General features: G+C 39.4%; 1 protein-coding gene across 11 annotated transcripts in view; it reads right to left on the reverse strand.

Moving 5' to 3' along the window:
* LDB2 (LIM domain binding 2) overlaps window positions 1-21,696 on the reverse strand; it is a 212,120-nt gene that overhangs the window by 24,046 nt on the left and 166,378 nt on the right. For all 11 annotated transcript variants that reach the window (XM_079307444.1, XM_079307438.1, XM_079307445.1 and 8 more), the window contains one exon: window positions 21,227-21,310. In XM_079307444.1, coding sequence (XP_079163570.1) covers window positions 21,227-21,310 — 84 coding nt within the window. The remainder of the gene's footprint in view (window positions 1-21,226; window positions 21,311-21,696) is intronic.

Below are 21,696 nucleotides of genomic sequence, written 5' to 3' on the forward strand. Positions count from 1 at the left end.
AGGCTAGTTGTCCCTTGGCCCAGTGAAGTGCAAATAAACTACACGTTGAAACTTTTAGGCAATGCTGATGTGGAAGAGTATAGTCCCTCATAATTATACCAGAAAAATGTAATAACTGCCTATCTGACTCTCTGATTTGTCAGTATGAAGGAAATTATTGCTCTGCACTTCAGTTAAATACAGGCAATAAAATATAGGAAAAATTATTTACTGGCTCTGAAATTGTGCCTGCACAGATCAGAGCCTGGGTTGTGCCCATCTTAAAAATCCATCTCTGACTGGGAATCTCATATGGATCAAATACTATGTGGTGAGAACAGGAACCCACGCACAGAAGTCAAAGGAGAGAAAAACTGAAACACCAACTTTGTTGGCTTTGTTTTCCTGTTAAGAATTTTATTCAGGTACAACAAAATCAATACTTGTCCTCTGACTGTACACAGTGTACTTGAGCTGTTCTGTCAGGATCTATACAGAAAACAGAGATGGAATTCAGGTGGGCGGATATGATGATGAGGTGGAGGTAAAACACAATGTGTGTGGCCTCTGCTTCCCAGAATGACTGCATCTTGCAGTGCTGTGGGGACACTGTTGGGGACACTGTGTGGGGACACTGGCACTGCCACGAGTGCTCCTGGTCTGAGTGTCTGTGCTGTGAGAGCCAGCCCCAGGGAAACACACAGGAAAGTGCCTTGACAGGAAAGCTGCATCTGAATGGGGAGAGTCCAGCCTCTTCCCACCCCACCCTTGCAGCACAGCATAAACAGAAAGAAGAAATACCAACACTACCAACAAACAGAGAGTTCTACACATGTAGAAAAATCAGGATGTTCAATTTGCCTGGTCACTTAATAAATTAGATACCAGATCATTCTGCTGTGTTATAGTACATGATGCTGTACCTCGATTTGACCTCCCTGCACTAATCTTTTGAGACAATAAAGGACAGAAATCTGTGCTCCTTCTTTGTCCATGTCCAGAGAGACTTATGCCAAGAACTGAGTTAATAAGCAAATAGGAAAAAAATAACCTTCTTAACCCTTTCCCTGCTTCTAGTTTTGCCTCCCTGGTTTGTGAACCCATTTAAGGGCCCTGTGGTGGTTACCAGAACCATCACATGCTGCTTGGGGGGGCTGCTGGCTGGTCCTGGTGTGTGCCCTGAAATATCTGTGTTGAATTTCTGGGTTAGTTGTACCGGTGAGATGGAAAAAGGAGAGAGCAATAACACACAATTGTTTCACAAAAGAAACCTGTCAAATTACTTATGCCACAGACTACTTAGATGAATAACTGAGCTGCCAGCTGAAAAGGAAATGTATTTTCTAGGAAGTCTTTCAAATGCATCCATTCATTTGAAGTTCTCAGTAGCAGCAATATGAGAAAGGTCTTCTGTGCATGTATCAGTTGTACCATGTACCAATTGCACTGCAGCACTGCTCTCAAAGCTGTTAAAGTGTGTGACTAAGGCTGTGCTTCAGCAGCACAGCAGCCTGGTGTTAAAGCTCCTGGGTATCAGTGAGGCAGACAGCTGTGCTTGTAGAAATTAATTTGACCAGTTCAATATTTTTCAAGAAAATATGACAGATTACTTTTGTATCAGAATGCTTCATGGCATACAGGGGATCATCTGCCAGTTCCATCCCAGCATCAGATCAGGTATTGCCCAACACAGGCAACAAAGTCAACCTCAGTTCCACAATGGATGCTCTGTTAAAATAACAGAAATATAATTTTGCTCTCATCTGAGCCATTCTAAATTTATATGGCTTGATGATCCAATCACAAGCATACATTGCTTCTGAGTATGGAACCACTTATGGACACATTATAAAGTACAATATTCCCAAATGAAGGAGGTGAGGCCCATTCTTCATCCCTCAGAGAGGGTGCCAGTTCAGCACTCGTGTGCACACAGCTCAGCCCTGCCTGCTCCCAGCAAAGGGTAGTCCCAATCACACTTACTGAAAACCACCCTCACCCAGGTTGCTCTGAAAATGACACCAAGACAGTTTGGGATACAGTGAGGGGGCATGGGATAAATTGAGAAAATGTGCCAACAGGGCAGATATTTAAATGCCAGCTCTCTATGCCATAGGTCCATCTCATTTACCAGTGGAAATACATGTAGGGAGCATCATCTACCCAGTGACAGCTACAGGTCTGGTGACTGGAATGTTCTGCGTCTCTTCCATAATGAAGAGGAACTGGACTAATTGGACAGACTGATATTTCTGGATGAGGAACCCAAAATCTGTGTTCTCTTGCAAATAGCACTGCCCATACATTACTGATGCAGGTAGAGGGTATGCAGTGGTGCCAGTGCTGCTGGGGATACTGCAATTGTTATTTCCAGAGAGGTCACAATGTCTTTGGAAGCTCACAAGACTTGGTGCCTGTCACTGAAAACTCTGACCACAAAAACTGCAATTTGGCTTTTTATACTTTAGTTATAAGAAAAATATATAATTTACACCTTCTTACGTGAGCAAGGCAATGTGAATTTCAATTCTGGCACAAGGTTTGAGCAATCTTTCCTATGCTAACACATCTATTTTCTTCAGGCAGTTCAGTGCTTTTAGAGAGCAAGGAGAGATTTTGAACTTTTTTTGCTAGTGTGATCACAGTAATGTATCCTCTATCTTCAAAACAGCTTTTTAATGTGTTCCAGCCAGGACCGAAAATATCACACAAGTCACAGAACAATCGTCAAATTCTCATTATCACCCCTAGCGTCAGGAGAAGTCAGTTTTATGGAGAAGGAGTTAGTGAGACCTCAAGATTCCTGTGGTGTTTTAGTTTCTTTTTTTTTTTTTTTATGAGAAAATAGCCTCCTGGTAGAGCATATAGCATCCAGAAAGACCTTTCAATGGTTCCCCAAACTACTCTGTGTCCCATCTATATAATAAGGAAACTAATAATTCCATAATTTGAAATGGGTACTCTGAGGATACTTTCAGCTCTTGCCAAACACCAGTTATGCCTCAGTGAAATTGAAGCCACTAGGCTCAGTTTGGCAGTAATTCAGTGAAACTGCCCGTGATATACACAAAGTCGGGCTGAGTTCTATTCTAATTCCTTATGTCCTTTAACACCACCTGTCTATGAATCAGTGATGATTTCATGAGTATTTTTGAGGTTCTGACACTATAAGAACTGAAATTTGAAATAAATAATTACTTTCTACTGCATTTTAAAGGGAAAATATTTTTCCTCTTATTTTTTCTTTCTTTTTTCTTTTTTTCTTGCAGCTAAACCAGAATTTTCCAAGTCTTTAAAGATGAGACTGCATTTCCAGCTTTTATCTGTCATCTCACACAAGGAAGCCATTTATCACGAAGTTAAACTTCTGTGCAAATGCCTTTTGACTTTCACAGCCATTACCTTTTGCAGCACAGATTGTTAAGTGTAATTATTATCAATTAAACAAGTAAAAATTAATTTACATTTCTTGTAGCAATTTATATTACAAGGGGAAAACTGTAACTTCCAATATTTAAGCAGTCTTGATGAATAGAAATAAACACATATTTTCAGGGTTTGAAATGGGTTGGTTTATGCTAATACACCATATGACACTTCAGAGAGATGCACCAGCACTTCCCAGACTTCTGGGATAATGGGATATTTTTCCCTATTTTAGTGTTCTTGTGTTTGTCAATGCAGAAGTCCAATATCATCTTTTGAATAATACACATATTTTACAATAGTATCTGAACAACATAATTTCTCAGCTTTTGATCATATCTTCTAGGAAAGCATTCTCAGTAATATTATTGATCTGAAGGCCAACTGAAGGGTTCCAAATGTCTCTCACATGCTCTGGTGAACACAGAAGATTCTTATCAAGTGGCTGCAATGTCTAAACCATCTAAACAGAGTCAGTCTGTGGCTGTATCCTGGTGACTATGTCCAGCCCAACTTTGCATGTCCTCACTCACATTTGAAATATTTGTGCTTCATGTTCTCTGCATAATAGGAACCAAGCCTGTGATTCCTATAGTTAAATTGCCATTCCTGTCTGAACTAGACTCCAGAGTAGATTATATTAAGCTCCACAACCTTCCCCACTTCTAAAAATGGTAAATGAAAAAAGCAAATCTCTGAGGTCTATGAAGCAACATCATTCTTTCTTCCCTCTCCTGGCTGCAGATTCGTAAGCACCCAGATTTTTGTTTTCATAGCTTTCTGAAACAATTTGCTTTTTCCAAATCTATTTCAACACACGGCCCCATGTGTCTATTATCCTTTCCCCTTCTGATATTTGGTTCAGCAGATGGTGCAAATGAACTGGCATATACAGTATTTGGTTAATCCTGTGCTCCACTGAATTGCTGTTTTGAGACTTATGCAGATACTTTATTACTGTGAATTGTCTGCATTATGTCCTTGCTTATATTGTTTGATTTATCTTGTTCTTCCTGAAAGGGTTCAGTCTGGGATGTGCTGCTGAAGAATCATATAACTTGAAGTGTTCTTTAGTTAACTCCAATGAAAGGTGGAAGCTCTTGCTAAGAAATTTCCTTAAGTCTGTGAAATGGCACAGGGTATAAAGCACAGACAGAGACAGGGACTTCCAATCACTAAAAACTTTCTGAGACTGAATAGGAAGAGTATGAGATCAAGTGATCAAGAAGTGAGGATAAATTAGTCTTCAGACACCACTGACCAGTAAAGGTTTAGTAGGAATATGCTCTTTCAGATCACATGTTTTTAAGCTTTAACTAGTTTTGCAGATGGCAAAGGAACCCTATTTGGGTATTCTGGGATGTGCACCACCAAGTGAACATTTAGAGTGTGGAGAACATAAAAAATTATGGCGATGTTTTTGTGTTCTCTAAGTGTGCCCCAGTGTCCCCAACCCTTCATTAATCTGAGGCTAAGCAGAGAAATGAGTTAAACTTTTCTTCTGAAAAGACTGCAAGTACTTGTATCCAACCTGTGACTGAATAGTCCATCATAAGTTGAATAAATTGCTACTTGGGAAAAACTTTAATTCAGAGACATTAGTACTCATAGACTGTTTTCTCCTCCCTCTCCCCCTCTCCTGAAAAGCAAGGCCAAAAAAGTCATGTGGAAGGTTTAGGAAGGAGCAGGATCCAAAGGACACTGCACTAAGGCTGCTGTTTCTTAGGTGGCAATGCCAGCTAAAGCAGCACCATGCTGTCCCACTGTTGTGCAAGCACTGCTGTTTGTGTGGCTGTACAGCAAACAGCTGGGACAAGAGTTCTGTCCAAGAAATAACTAAGGAAAAAGGCAGCATGTGGGCAGCAATGTGTGGCTGAAGCTGGTGATGTGGGACCAATGCTGCTCAAGAAACTGCACAGACAGACAAACCAGATTTGGATTTCCAAAAGGAATTAGAGAAAGTTTTCTGCTTGATGATAGACAAAGGCATTTTCAGGATTGTATTCTGAGCCAGATTCTTGCTGGTTTCTTTAAGGAAAGCTATCTTGTTTTAGCTCTCATTACTGCTGACTGTCTCAGCTCCCCAGGAAGGGCCATTCTGGCACAGGGGATGATGTTACTGTGGAGGCTCGTGGCTCTCAGGCCCAGACTTGGACGAGCTCTTGAGGATCACCCTTACATATCCATGAGTAAGATGACATAACAGATGGACACCAAATCTCTTTGGCCAGTAGCCAAGAGAGATGACTGTAGAAAAAACTACATTTAGTTCTAGATTGCATTTAAAATACTTTTTATCTGTGTATGACTCTTCTGGTTTTCCCAGTAGCCAAGTATGGTAAAGAGAAGAAAGTGGTGTTTAGAAGAATCCTTTTCCTGATGGAAATGCAAAGAATGGTCATTTAACTGTCAGGCTCAGCCAAAGCATTTCTGCCTCTTGTTATTGAAGCTGTCCTCTGATCCTGGCAGAGTAGCAATGCTGGGTATTCACCTTCATATAGGGCTTGGTATTAGAGCACCATGTAAAGTACCAGGGACATGCAAAAATACCATGGTTGTTCAGCCATTTAAGATTCAAGAGAGCATATGAGGCTATTCCCTGAGCTTTGATACTCTACAAGCTTGTATTCTGTATTCAGAATTTAACACATCACTGGGTTCCTGCCAGGATAGAAAGAGGCTGCACCTGGGCACAGACAAGGCTAAATCTTTACTTTTCACGGCTTTACTTTTCATGCTGAAGGTTTGTAACCTCAGGTGTCTGTCCCCTCTACTTGTTGAGTACCAAGAAAGCAAATTGAAACAGGCTGGCCATGGGTGGAGCATGGGCAGGTCTGAGGACAAACAAACTTCTGTCCCAGTCCCTGGGTTTTACTGCACAATGCTGCATTCCAGAGAGTCCAAAGAGATCAATCCCTGTGCCACCCCCACTGACCAGTGGGGTAACAGGTTTGCACAGCCCCTGATGTCTGGCAGAGGAAAGTCCATCTTCTGGGAATGACCATGCCCAAAGGTTCCTGGGGGAACTCCTGGAAACTTTCCTAATGAAAAAAGGTCAGGCTGTGTGCCAGGGCAGGATTCCATCCCTACTGAGCACTGAGGCCACAGTGCAGCCTCACTTCACCTGCACAGCAGGACCCTCAGCCAGGAAGGCCACTGTGTTTGTTACAGCATGTGTAAGAGGTCTAATTCAAACATTCAGAGAAGAAACTAAATTACAAATATGCCCTATCATTGTATTTGGGAAGATCAAGCAACACTCTCTGCCACTCACAAAAGAAAAAATACATAGAAACATTGCATGGTCTCTAGGCAAGGATTTGAGCCACCTAACAGCCTAGCTGTAAAATGAAGCACTATCTTTTTCACCTCTTATTGACTACAAAATAGCCCAAGGTCATCAATAAGCAAAATGAAGGCTCAAAATACCAACTCCATGTGCAGGCTTGAAACAAAAGTTAAAATTATATCAAATCAACAATTACTCATTCCCATGGTGTTCCACCTGCCCTCATTAGGTTATAAAGAACAAATGTCAGAGATAACATTCAGGAAAAAGGTGTTCTTCTGATAAGGAAAATAGCTTTGTAGCAGTTCCTTTGGGGGGAAATAAATAGTCTTCCTTCCCTCCTTTTAAAAACAGACCAGCTGATCTATTACCAGATTTGTACAAAGTTTCACACAGCAGTGTCCTTAAATTGCTGTGTCTTGGTAAAAAATACATCATAAGTTCCCAAGATAATTAACTCAATGATTTCCAGATAAGAGTTGCAGTTTACATGTACAAATATCTTCTTGTCCATTGCTAGTTCTGCAAAATCCTGCTTGGAGTTTGAAAAATCAAGCCATGTTCCTTCTGTTTCATGTATTAACACTGCACTTGGCCCTGAACAACTCTGCTGTAAAACGTGACTCAGAAAGGAAGAGCCCCTCTAATCTGTGAGAGCTGCCTGATTTTGCAGCATGAACAGAAGACATCAAAGGTAAATTCTTACATTACTCAGACAGACACTCAAAGACCAGAGGTATTCAAGAAAGAGCTGTTAATTTGATTTTTTTTTTTTCAGATTTTAGCCCCATTTCGTGTACTCAGGTACACATTTCCAAGGGTTACAGATTCTCCATGGCATTCAGGAGCTGTGCTCACATCCTGGACTGTGTTCTGTGGAACACATTCTGATCAGCTGGCACTCTGCTGCTTGGCTGTTACCTGCCTGCCCTCAGTCCAGGCAGCAGCCCTCTTCCAGAGAAAGCTCCTTTCACTTCTAGAAGTGTATATGGGAGTGGAGTAAAAAGAGACTGCCATTTCCCCTGCTAGCTGACAGGGAAAATTGTTATTGCCTACTGTGATCCAAGTATACAGGAGAACAGTAGCAGCATTCTCCTGTGACAGAAATAAAAGATACACACAAGCATGTATTTCTGTTAATACAGAAGAAATAGCCTAATGAAATGGTGATAATGGTATCAGGAAAAAAGAAAAAATTAGGAGAGCTGGTCTTAAAGCTCATTCTTGGTCTGTGACCTCAGTTGTAGCTCTAAATCAAATACCAGAAAAAAGTACCAAAGTACCTACATTTAAGCATTCAACTCCAAGAGTGTGAGCAACAAAAGTCCTGTGTTTCATCTACCTTGGTTGAGGTGACCCTGGTACACACTCAAACAATTCATAATTCAGAAAGTATCATGTTTAAGACTGCTAAGACATAGCAACTCTAGTAAATGAAATGTACCAACACTGTTCCCTAGCAGTGAGTGAGGCCAACTGGCAGAGACTGTCCTACCTTCATAAAGTTAAGCCTTCTTATGCACCAAAACAGGAGACTACATACAAATTTCCTTCCAGCAATGGACTGACTATCATGCCAATTCCTGAACTGTAACCAGCAACTCTTTGAGAGTTAGCAAAGTAGGCAGGAAGAGTTTTAAAAGAGTACAGACAGTGCATTCAGATGAACACCAAGAACACCCTGGATGCAGTTAAATATACAAAGATGAACATGACCTGAGGATCTTGAAAAGGCAAATGAGCCCTTTCAATGAGTCTGACAGACTCATTGGAGTCTGGATGTGGATGGCTTAAGCACAAAGAAGTGCAAGTTGTGTATATAGAAGAGCAAACACTAGCATGTTCACTTCAACCTGCTGTTGAGTCACTCTTCAGTTAAAAACAAAGAATCCTGAGAGCAGATTGGAGAAGGTAAGTCCTTGTTTCACTCAACCAAGCTCTTCAGCAGCTGAAATAATCTGTCTCCTTTTTTGACCCATGGAGCCATGCCCTCCTGGTTGCATTGTGGCCCTGCTTCGGTAAGTTGCTCACAGCACCCACTGTTTTTTTAGCCTGTTGTTGGTGTATGTGCACACGAGGCTTTCAACTCCCTCAGGTTAAATGGGATGTTGACCCATATGTCAAGACTTTGGGGCAAGGGTTCTGGAATACCAGATAAAGCCAGGCATCTGCTCCCACCTCCCATGCTTTGCTATAAAAATAAACAATACAGTGGCTGGCTGAAGCCAGGATGGCACAGATGCCTGTGGTGTCCCAAGCAATGAAATCCAAAAAGATAGCCTCTAGCTGAAGGCTGCAGTGAAGCCACTGTCTGACTGTGGCTTTATGTCCTTCTAAGCATCCTCAGCTCCTCAGCTGTGCAATGGATAGAATAGCTTTTACAACAATATTGCCAGAATAAAATAAAATAAAAATGCAAAACCATCAGATACTATGATGATGGGAGTCCAGGTAGATCTAGATTTTCAGAGTCCACAGAAAATGAGAAGGCATAACAAAATTCATTATATGAAATGGCTTTACTATGCTAGAACTTTCAGCACATTTTCAATGATGACATGGACACATACTTTAGTAAATATACACAGATGAACTTTTTCCCCCTCTCCATAATTATTTCTATTTTATAATAGTGGCAAGAAGCTGCAGGCAATGCATTTTCTTGTACTGTTGGATGGCTAAAGTAATCTGGTTTTCCTGATGCTATGCTATTTATTCAAGGTGTTTAAGACTGATAACCAAGCACAGATGCACTCTCTAGACTTTCCCATTTCTACAGTAACACACTGCCTAAAATGGCCAACAAATATAGGGGTGGGGTTTTTTTTCAACTAAATTGAGGAAAACACAACATTTTATATTCATATAAAAATATCTATATGATAAGCAAAACCCCAAAATAGTCATCACAGATTAACCCCTTCAGGGTTCAGTTTAAGTTTTTTGAGTGCTCCTGACGGGAAGTTGAATTGTTCATCACCAAAAGTGTTTACTGCACAATCACAATTCCTGTGATATTCTAGATAATACAACCTTATTTATTAAAACACAGAAAGCTGAATATCATTAAATGGAAGGTTCTAACAGCCCTTGAAGATAGGAATGAGATATCTAATGAGATCCTTCCATATTGCCTTATTCCTAAAGCACAGACTGTCTTTAAGCCAGATTACAATGCTTCCACCTTTGTATACATCACCTTCCATGATTACACATATAGGTGAATAGCTTTTTGGCCTGTATCTATAACTGACCTCAGACACTGTTTCAAGAACTTGATTCCAGCCTTACTAGCATGAAGCTGAGCAAAGATAAACTGCATTCATTATTTGGAAAAGCATGTTTATGTACCTAAAAGAAATGAGCATGAGCAAAATGCAATGCTTTTAAAAGCTTTGCCATAGCAAGCTTGAGAATATTAAATGTATAAACTTCTTTAAGTTTTCCCCTGTTTTGACCTGATTTTTTTTTATAAATTGGTATAATTCCACTGAAATCAACAACCCTCTTGCAACTGATATCCTTTGAAGTTCTTTCTAATCTAATTTTTGTTCATAAAGAAACTAAGCAAAAAAAAAAAAAAAGAATAAAACGTTGAACAATGAAATCAAACACTAGAAGTGAAAAATGTAAGCTCCCTTTAGGTTTGCTTGAGAATATAAATTAGGGGTAAAAGCTGGCATGATACTTCCATCTTGAAATATACTAAGCAATCAAAACTTCTACTTACAGAAAGGTATTATCAAGGACCAGTAACAGCCCTCATGGCAGGTTTCAAATAAAGCTGCTTTCCTCTTTAATTTCACTTAAATGAAAAGTGAGGAAAAAGCCTAAAATATAATTCCAAACCAATCAGCATTAAAAAAAGTATGTTTTATATATGAACCTTTCAGTGATTTCTCTGGTATTCTTTGCTCTTTAAGGAAATGGTCTGCAGCAGAATTTGATGCAAGAAATGTGGGAGGACAGTGTGAGCAGAAAAGGGAGAGCACCTTCACAGACAGCATCTTTCCCTAATCCCCTGGGGCATACAGAGCTTTTGTTTATGTGGGTAGATTTGGTTTCTGCTGTTTCCTCTTGCTTCATGTATTTATAATTTCTGCTCTAGTAGTCAGTGAAAAAGACAATTCTTGAAGCCTCTGTGATGGGTTTTTGGTCTATGAGGAAGGCAGCCTTTCCTCTCTAAACAGGGTTTGTACTCAGAGAAGCATTGAGGAATGCTTGACTGGGCCCTATGCTCTCAGAACTGGCTGAGAACAATTCTGAGAGTGTTCTGAGGCTTTGGAACAAGCCTTGGAGGCCAGACCATGAAAGTGCCCACATGTGCTTTGCTGCTGTGATTAATCTGATGGTGTTCATACCTTGCATTTCTCAAGGTAAGGAAATATGTAACTACCACAGGAGAAGCTTTGCACCCACTTTTGTCACTCTGGAGAAAGGTCACTGCTTTCCAAGATGTTGTTCCAGTTTCTATATGTGTGTGCTTGAAAGCACACATTTATTTATCATTTATTATAGCAACAGAAAGCTTATTTAGGTAGTAAAGTGACCCACAGTAGGAATCTAAATATTAGATTAAGACTATAGGAATTAACCTACCCTTAAATAAAACTAGCAAGAATTCAAAGGAACTGAGAAATAAAGAGACAGATGGTCTTCATAATACAATTAGACACCAAGAAGATGCCCAAAAGAAATGAAAAAATGTCATGAATGTATTTGGTGATAACATTGAAAGACTTCAAGAATATACATTTTGTTCTGAATCATTAGTCGTTCTCCTTACACTGTTAACTATCATAAAGAGCAAGCTGTATTTCATGTTGTGTTTTTTACTGCAATTGTTTTAGTATAATTACTTAATTTTTAAAATTACATTGTTCAAGAGCACTTAGCAATAAAATATATGAGATATTGTCCTTTGTATGGCTGAAAATCTCATCTCACACACTGCTAAAGAAAATCAGTAAGGTATCCAAGGATTCACTAGAATGCCACCATGATGTTGGGATAGTTATAAAATACAGAGTTGCTATGAAATAGGCTATGATATTTCAAATGATACCATAGCTCTAATGCACCTCATCAAAAGTTAATCAGTGAAAAGGTCTGGTGTAGTGTTTAGAAGATGGAAATTTACTTCCTTACTTTGCATATCACTATTAAAAAAAAATTCCCTTTTATATTTCATTACTTGGATTGGAATGTCTCTAGAAAGAAACCTCTGCTGTCTTGTAGACATGGGATCTACATTCCACTGTGGTATGCAGCAGTAATACTGGAAAGCTGGACTGGTAAAGTACCAGAAGGAGACAAGGTCTACTGCAGAGTACTGTGACCTAATCACCAACATAATATTGTTTAGACAAAATGGTGTTGCATGTGTTTTCTTTGAAGGTTTTGATCCAGCATGACTGAGTCCAATCCTGCTTTACAAATGAAATGCTATGAAATCTTAGCTAGGGAATACAGCTGTGGAATTTTTTTTTTCCATGTGACTCATACTTACTTTATGTAAAACCATCTTATCAGGGATAGAAATGGTGCAAAGTCCTTTAATTAAATCAGCTCTAAGTTTTGCCTGAATGATTAATAAAATGAGAAAATTCTCTGTCTTGCTGTGAAAGGTCTATTTTTTTATATTCCTCCATTCTTTTCTATGCTTTAAGTCTTTCTTCAAATCAGATCCCCAAGTTGATATTTGTTCCTTTGGGCTCACCTTAGAAATATAATTTGTGGTTAATCAAGCTAATTTTCTTTTGTCACAAAATTTGAAAAGAAAAGAAAAACAAAAAGCAATAAAAATAACCATTTGTTGTTGCTGCTCATGAAGCATGGCATTTTCATGGCTAAAACTGCCTAAAGGAATAGAGAAATTAATTTCAATGAATTGGATTTTATGTGTGTAAAATACCTCAGAACAAATGAAAAACTATGAGATGACATTTGGATCAAAGGAGATATACCCATTGACTCTAATGGATGTTGAACTGGATCCTTGATTAACAAACTTCCCTATTATGAGTAATTGTGAAGCAGCAACACCAAGCAGAAAAGGTAACAAGGCACAAGGTTAAGGAAGCAATTCAGAGTAGGCAGGAATATTTAACACAGCACAGTTTTGCAGCTGTGCAGAATGCAGCACCAGAAGTGACACAGTTCCTGGGTCAGGTCTCAATGTCCTCTGCCCCCTGTGCTCACAAGCCTTATGTGGGCATCAGTACAGCTTTTGTTCAGCACCTCTGCTCATTAGTGCTGCCTGTAAATTCTCCACATTACATCCCATGGATCTACCTGAAGCAGGGTAAATACAAAATCATGGGCTTCCATTTATGAATTTGAATATCTGTTGATATTCCCCTTCAGTATCAATAAAAGGCATGCTTAGAAATCAAAAGGAATGCACAGATCTCCATTCATGATGGACAGTAATATTCATCTATGTGTACATACAGCAAGGAAATGTTTTACTGAAGCTTTCCAGAAGGAGAGTAAAGACAATTAATTCCAAAGTTAGTGAACAGTATGGTTCACAGGATACCTACAGAAATGGGTGTTCCATTTATAGAGATAAATATGTGTATAGAGATAGAATTTTCTTTTTCACTCAGAAGTAGTGCCAAAAGCCAACCTTTTGTCTTTATGCTTATTTTGCTTTCAATTGAAGTTTTGTAAATTATGGTAGTCTGTTCTGAGCAAGTGCCTATTCTAAAATCTATAGTTGAAAGTCAGTGGTCACTCTAATGAACACATTTAAAAGAGTGTGAAACAATAATAGGTCAGACACAATCAGTATAATGGTCCAGATCCAGAAGAATAAAAGGGAAATTTACAGTTTTATGGAATCCTACATAATCTGTAGGATTCCCCAGTATTTTCTTGTCTTTTTCTATCAGTGCTGCCAAATTTGGAGATGAGGTCCATCTCTGACAGGAGCCATCTGAAACAAATCCATACTGCTGCTCTGTTCTCTGCCCAGCCCCAGTGGCACTTGGGGAGCTATTAAGGATGGTCATAATTTAGGTGAAAATAGTGAGATTAGTTCTTTTATCAGATCAGCCACCTGACCTGGCTCCAACAGTGCTTGCACCAGTACAAGGGAGGTGACTGCAAGACAAATTTAGCTTTCTGTGTGCCAGCCTCTAACCCAGGAGTAATAGTCTCTAAACTATTTTAATGCTTAGAGTCAGATTGCAGTATTTGGGAGTTCTGTTGTGAATATAAAATGGAAAGACTACAGAGAGAGATTAAAAAATGGAAGTGTATGGACAGAATAAAGTTACAAAGTGGGTAGGTATCCATAAAACAAGGATCAGGGCATCACACAAGAAAGGTAAAGGCTTTTCAGAAACATCCTAGAAGCAGGATCAAAGCCCAGGGAAAACCTTCTAGTCAAATTCTAGCTTGAAATGCATCAAAGAAGATCTCTCTAGCAGAGATGGATAAATAGTAATGCTGTTCTACCATACAAAGAGTGGCAGGGCAAGGGAGGGGGATAAACAGACTAACCAGTAAAGTTAACTTTGTATAGAAAATTACTTAACAAGGTTATATGAGCTAGCTGCTTTTGATATCACAATAGACAGACTCATGAAATTATCTTTACAAATATTAATAACATGAGTGGGTAGGCGACAGGATTCCCTTTCTAGATGAATAGCACACCTTAAGGTTGCCATAATCTTTCCACAATAAATATTTTAAGTTCTAAAACAACTCCTTCCAAGAACAAAGGTTTGAACCACCAGCTTTGCATTAAAGCCTATTCCTTGACTGCTTCAGAGCACTCACTCCTCCCTGCATAACAATTCATATCAAATAGTGATGGATATTCAATATTAAACAACTAATTAAAATTTTTTGCTGTTTTCATTGCTTTGAACAAGAAGCTGGTTTGGGCATTTTCAGGTCTTCATACAAATTGTACCTCTGCAGGTCTCATTCCTAAACTTAATTAATAGTTATTATTATTTATGACTGTACTGCATACTAGTCCAAATTAGTCTTCTTAAAAGAGAGCCTGTGGCTGTGTTCTTGGAATTTTTTTTAATCTTTTTTCTCTTCTGAAATAACATTATTAGTTCAAATCTTGTAGCTTGTTTTTATATGACCAGTGCTTTGTCTTTGTCTTTCTTTTTCTCCCTTTTACCCTTCTGACATTTTTAATTTTAAACTGCTCCAACCTAACTTCATTCTGATTTCTTACTCATGGACGCTTCAAGGACTCACATTACTGATTATCATCCTTCCATTCTCATTACTCCAGACCTTAATTTTATTTCAAAGCTCATATGGTCTGTATGTGAGCACAGTAACTGGCTTGTGTTCATACACACACACATCTTTCTCCTGAACTCATACTCATGAGCCTGGTAGTGCTCTTTGTGTGAAAACTGGCTATTGCCACTTCCAGAATGCTGGTAAAATCTGCCATTTCTGCTGAAATCCCAATTTGTATTCTGATGGCTGTTGTCTCTTGTTCTTTGTTTCCATTGCACACTTTTCATGAACTTTTGGAATTTCTGGTATTCATAGACACTAAAATCTGTTTCTGAGCCATTAGGAGCAGAAGAGGACACTACTGCACCAGCTCACTGTACTCTCCAGTCTGGTTTAAAGTTGCCATCTGATTTTTTTTTAAATGCTATTGCATTTGCTAAATTTTTTTTTTTTTTTTTTTTTTTTTTGCTTCTTATGTGCTGCAATTTTCCCATTTGTTTTAGCAAAATACTTAAAAATCAAGAGATGAAAAGCACACCAGTATTATTTCTAACATTATGAATACTATATTTCCAATCCATGTCCTATCCAGTGGTTGCTTCAGATTCTGTTTTTGCTTTAGAAAATTTCTAAGTTGGTGCTTAATTCTCTATCTGCCCTATCTTCTGCAACTTCCCCATCCCTGTTCTCTCTGATATTTCAAGCTTATGATGAATTAACTCCTGATATAAGGATTCTGTGATGTTCTGTCTTTATTAAAAAAGTGAAAAGCTAACATTTGACTGTATGAGCTTTTGCAAATACATTTCTTCTCATTTATTATTCTAAAAGTAACATATAACACTATCCCTAAAGTGTTAGATGCATAAAAGAGGGGAACAGAAACCACTCTGATCACTACTAAAATATATGCTAAGAAATTACATTACCAGAAAACCTTGGCAGAATCAGCTAATTATAGTTGGCACAGATAGATTATGGATAGCCAGCTACAGTAATCTGAATCCTTCTGTGAGAATCCTCTGGTTTTGGCTGTATTTTCCTGTGGAGAGCTACCCCAAGATCAATTGGTTTAGACTGAAAAATTCCATTATTTACAGGAATTAAGACTACAAAATGTTGTGCCTGCTTTCATCATCTATAGCACAGAGGTTCCTTTAAAATTTTGGCAGCTTTCATTTGAAAGTCACCAAAATGATTAAATGATCTAAACCCCTTCGTTTGAGAGCTTCAGAGCCCTTAATAGAACTTCTCATTCACATCCAGTAGGACACAGCATAATTTCTCCAGCACCCCCCATTCAATGCACAGCACAAAGCTAGTGAAGTTCCCTTGTGTAGGGCTTTACTTGTAGCTACTGAAGACATGGAAATGTGGCAGAAGCAGGGAGAACAAGAAAGGATAGGGTTTTGGGTACCCCAGTGCTGCTTTAACAAACTGCCCCTGTTCCCAAGCTTCACTGTGATATTCAATCATGGAAAAAGAATTTTCACTAGTGTGTTTCCAGAAACACCATCATCTTTTTCAGATTCATAGCCAGCTTTGGACAACAGACTGCATCCAAAAGCAATCATTTTGTTGTTAGTATATGGGGCAGGATGAAATCCCAAGTGCTCTGCAAAATCAGGCCTTTGCTTTCTCAGAAAGGGCATTTCCCCTTAGCTGTCCCCTCAGACTGCCCCCGGGCTCATCCCTGTGCCCTAATCCCACACGTGTGCACTGGAATGACAATGCCTCCTCAGCTGGCAGCAGCCATGAAGCCTTTAAGGTTTGCAGCTGAGATGAAATCAGAGTCATTCTGGTTGGGAAACACTCCTAAGCTCACTGAGTCCAACCACTGACCCAGCACTGCAAGGCCACCACCAATGCATGACCCCAAGTGCCACCTCCACAGGTCTTTTAAATAAAGAATTCAGGAACTGGGACTCCACCACTTCCCTGGCAGCAGAATGATACTGGGGAAGGCCCTACAAGAAAATGAGTAGCACTGGAGCACTTGCTCCTGTGAGGCTAATTAGCCCATGCACCACCTGCACTGCCTGATGATGACACAACATAACTCACAAAGGAAATGAGTTCATGTTGCATGTGTGACTATAAATATAGCATTTTTTTACCCCAAGCATCTGACTTTGCATCCTTAACATGTATGCATAGAAACTTGCTTCTTCTTCACTGAAGATACACCAGCAGCCATAAAATATTGGCCAGATAGCTGCCATGAACTGTTATGGATTAGGAGCAGAGTAGCTCCAAAATTATTTTAGCTCATATCTTTCCTGTGCTTGAGACTATATTAAGAAAATCAAATTTCCCTGCACATTAAAGGAAATCATTGCATGTGTGTCTATTTTGCATGTGGAAAAGAAAATTTTGTGTACACAATGGGGATACATACAAATGGCTTTTGACAACAGTGTAAGTAGTGCCTTTAGAAAATTGTGTCCCATTAAATAATTCACATTATCCTCCCAGAAGAAGAAATCCAAAAGTGTCTAGTGAGGAGCTAAATTAGTGAGAGGAAGGACTTAGAAAATATTGCCCTCTGTGTAGCAATAGCAACACCTCGTTATTGTCCTATATAGAGAACAAACCAATTGTATAATGTGTAGCTCAGATAAGCAAGCCCTGGCTAACAGTCATACAGGATGTAAGGGGAAGTGGGAATGTGCATTCCCCTGCCTGGATACCTCTCCTGACAGAGCAGGAGTGCTCTGCCATGCAAACTCTAACTTAGCAAGGGGCAGGTGCAGATTTATGGCCATTAGCATCACTAAACTGGCCACCAGAGCAGATGCAACAGACACATCTGGGGAAGAGCTCTATGAAATCACTCCAGCCCAGCCAGTGCAAGAAAGCTGAGACAAATTTTGAAAACTAGCTGGGCAAGACACAACTATCTTTCAGGGCTCAGGACAGGTAATCCTGCCTAATTGACAGCAAGATCTGACTTTTAAATAATGTCAGAAATTTTAAGATAATTAATCAATTTATAGAAATAGCTGAGCTCCAAATTTTGAGTAGTGCTGCTAGTATAGAGCTATTGTTTTTAGATACATTCAAATTCATTATGCATTGAAGATATAGATAAAATAGCTCAGCAACTTAAAAAATTAGAAAAAAAAAAAAAAAAAGGTAACATGGGGACTAAATTATTGCAGTTTGGTGGAAACTGTTCTTCTCAATGTTGTCCTCACCTTCAAATTCTGTACAGGACTCCTGTTTGTTCCTGGACTAATACTGACCAAGACTAGGTCTTATTATCTGATAGTTAGTAACATCTTCTACTTGATGACTTGATAAGAAATTACATTTTAAAAATCTTGATATTGATTTAAAACCTACAAGGTTTAGCTCATTATTTCTGAGACAGCCTATTCAAATCTTAGTCAGCAGCTACAGCAAAGTATGCTGACCCCATTGATGAGGTAATCAATTATGCTGGAACAAAACAAACTTGTAACTAGAAAGAAAGGAAGCCTATGGTCTTATACAGAGCCAGAGAAAACAGAGAGAAAGACCATTTGGCAACTGACATAGGACAAAACATTTCATTTCCAGGTTCCAAGAAGATATATTTTAAATTTGTATTAAATACGATTTGCAAAATCAATGTTCTTCTATGCTGGACAGCTTTACTTGAAGTGAATGAAGACAAACCAGGGCACACATCCAAAGCTCTGGCTCTACAAGCATGTGGCACTCAAGAATGGAGGTTTACATGCCAGCAACTGCAATTATCCCAACTAGCAATGATTTAGCATTCTGTGATGTCTGGAGCCCAAAAAACACAGGCTATGCCTTTGTATCACAACCATCTGAAATCCAGGTTTAAATTCTGCCTTTAAAGAAACTGCAGAACAGCTTGCTGCTATGTGCACACTGGAGAATAAAAATGATTAATTCCGCCCATCAGTGAAGTTTTTGCTTATGAGTACCACAAGTCTTTGCTGTGTGCAGCAGGAAAAAAAAAAAAATATATTTTATGCTTAGTTTCTGATCCTTATTCAGAATCATGCAACAGTGCTAATTACTAAACACTAGGAAGACTGAATAAAATATCATAAAATGATGACTTAAAAACCGACAAAACAGAACACCTTAAACCTAAGTACATTTACCACATTGATTTAGTATATGATTTTTAGTGCATGAGCTCAGAAAAGATTTTCATGTTAAAATTAACAGAGGAAAGTAACTGCAAAGGAAGCAAATCAAAATGGAAATACACCATGTAATACACGCTGCCATGATGAGCCGAACATCTGAAAAAAGAGCAGAATGATCAATCCCTCACCACAAGAAAAAGAGACATGTAAAGACTGGCTTGAAAAAAAAAAAATTTCCTCTTGGAATCACCACAGCAGGAGCCAGAGGAAGCTTTGCACCCAGAGACCTAATGTCTGTTAAGCTAACAAAACTAGTCTGGAAGAAGAAGAAAAGTAAGACTTTATCTTTTCATCCCCTTCCACTTCACTGCTCATCTCCCTAGTGCTTATCTTGATCCCAGTTTTCTTTTTTCTGAGTTTTTTTTTTTTTTCTCTCCCCCTCCCTCTTCCTTTCTTGCTTTTTTTTTTTTTTTTGGTGCTGCCAGGGGGAGCAGCATGGGTGCCTGATGCCAGCTGCCTCCCAACCAGAGCCCTGCCTTTGTCATTTGGCTGTCACATGGAGCAGTCACAGACTGCAGAAGGGGTCAGGACAGGGGTGCTGGTGCTGTGAATTCCCCCTGGCCCTCACAGCTGAGGGCAGCCCAAGTGTCCTGTCACACCCAGGGGACCAAACACCCCAGAAATGGGCAATGCCTGGAGCCACTGGACAGTGGAAATTCCCTACCCAAGTGAGCATCTTTCTGCCCAGTTTGCCACAAGCATGTAATGCATGACATGTAATGCAACACTTGCCATGACTGAGGAGGAATCCCCAGTGGGATATTCTCTAGGAATGCTCTAGGATGCCCCACCACACAACAATGACAGCATGGCTGTAGGGTTGCCAGAGCACAAGAGCTGCTCTCTGTACCAAATCACAAACTAAACTAACCACAAGAATACAATGTGCATTACACAGGCAGGTTAATCTTACATTTGCACATGGAAAAATCCTAATGCATTGTATTATTCCTCTGAGGTTTTATGCCATATTCTTCTTTCAGTTACAATAGACCAGACCTGCCCTGCACGACTCAGGCTGTAATTTGAACAGTAATTTTTACATTAACACCACATAAGCAACAACCAGCAATGGCTTATGCTATTGGGGTATTTATAAACTATAGGAATACTGTGAGAGAGAACTCACCACACATCTCAGTTTTGCACACTGTCTCCCTTGGAGTTCAAAACACTCTGGGGACAAGTGTCCATCCATCCATAGGGAAGGTATTACAAGGTTTACAGAACTGAATGAAGTACAGCTAAATTACACACTTAGGTACAGCTCTAGATTAGGCAGAAAATAATTGCATTTTCTGTTGTTTGTGTTATTTTAAAAAAGTATCTTTAATAATTACTCATAAAATTAAAAATAATAAAACCAGATAGTCCTGGCCAAGTTAGCTTGGTGTATAATTGAGCAATTTGCCTCATTTTACCCACTGATGGCAGATCTAGATATAGGAAAAAATCTGAATTTTAAGCTTGAAGTATGAACTCTACAAATCTGTATTTCTGTGTATATACTGTAAGCCCACACCAGGGAATACTTTCAAAAATAAAAATAAACATCTAAACTTTGAATGCACTTTAAGGGTCAAAAAGCAATGGGAACAAATGCATTATTTAATCTTAAAAACCACACTCGATTTGGTGCAAGGCTAAGGAGGAAGCTCAGGCTCCCAGAGGCATGTGAAGTGAGGACTGCTTTGAGGGACTGCTGCAAACAGGGCTGGAGCTGAACTTTCCCTCAGCCCTGCCTCTGCCTGGGAGAGGTGGCAAGGTTGAAAAGCTGGAGAAGACAGGCAGCTTTTAATAAGAATTAGCTGCCATTTTCTCAGCACAGTGAAACAGAGAGGAAAAATACTGAGAATTTCTGGCTTACAATAAAATCAAGGTATTACTCAAAACTGAGAAGAAAGTGTTCAAAACAGGGCTACTCACACCAGGCTTGGAGTGAATGATAGAATTATTAGCCTTTTTAATAGCTCATTGTTATCAAACACATCTCTACTGCAGAGTCTTCATTTTTCCTCCACCCTCATTAAGTGTTAGGTCAATTTCTTACCTGATCAACACAGACTCTGCTCCCATTACCTTGACTCAAAGCCTACAGTATATTTTAGAAAATGCTCACAATAATCATCAGCTATGTGCTTACCCTGAGGTAGTTGAGGGTGAAGTTTGTCAGACCCATTCGAGTGATGTTTTTGGACAGCTGCTCCAGCACCTGAGGGTCTTGTGCCTAAACGACAAAGGAAAAAAGAATTTTCACTTGGCTTTTCACGGGGGTGTTTTTTCTATGTGCTTAGTGGAATGTAGGGAGGGTTCCCTGAAAAGCAGTGCTACTGCTATGGAAAAATTACACACTGCTGCTAAATTTATGTAATAAGCTAGTGTTCCATATGCATAGGAAAATGTAAAGCATGATGAAACTGGGGCAGACTAAAGATTGTTTTCCAATATGTTCCTCTGATCCCTGACCATCCATTCAAAAGATAGACCTAGGAGGTCTGGTCATGCAAGTGAGCAATGCCCCACCAAAGAGCTTCTCAAGGGATTGCAGCACACTTTGAGCCTCCTATTTGTTGGCTGTGAGTCCCAGGAGACTAGACAGAAAAAGGCAGGAAT

The sequence above is a fragment of the Erithacus rubecula genome, assembly GCF_903797595.1.
Source record: "Erithacus rubecula genome assembly, chromosome: 5".
NCBI classification, from domain to species: domain Eukaryota; kingdom Metazoa; phylum Chordata; class Aves; order Passeriformes; family Muscicapidae; genus Erithacus; species Erithacus rubecula.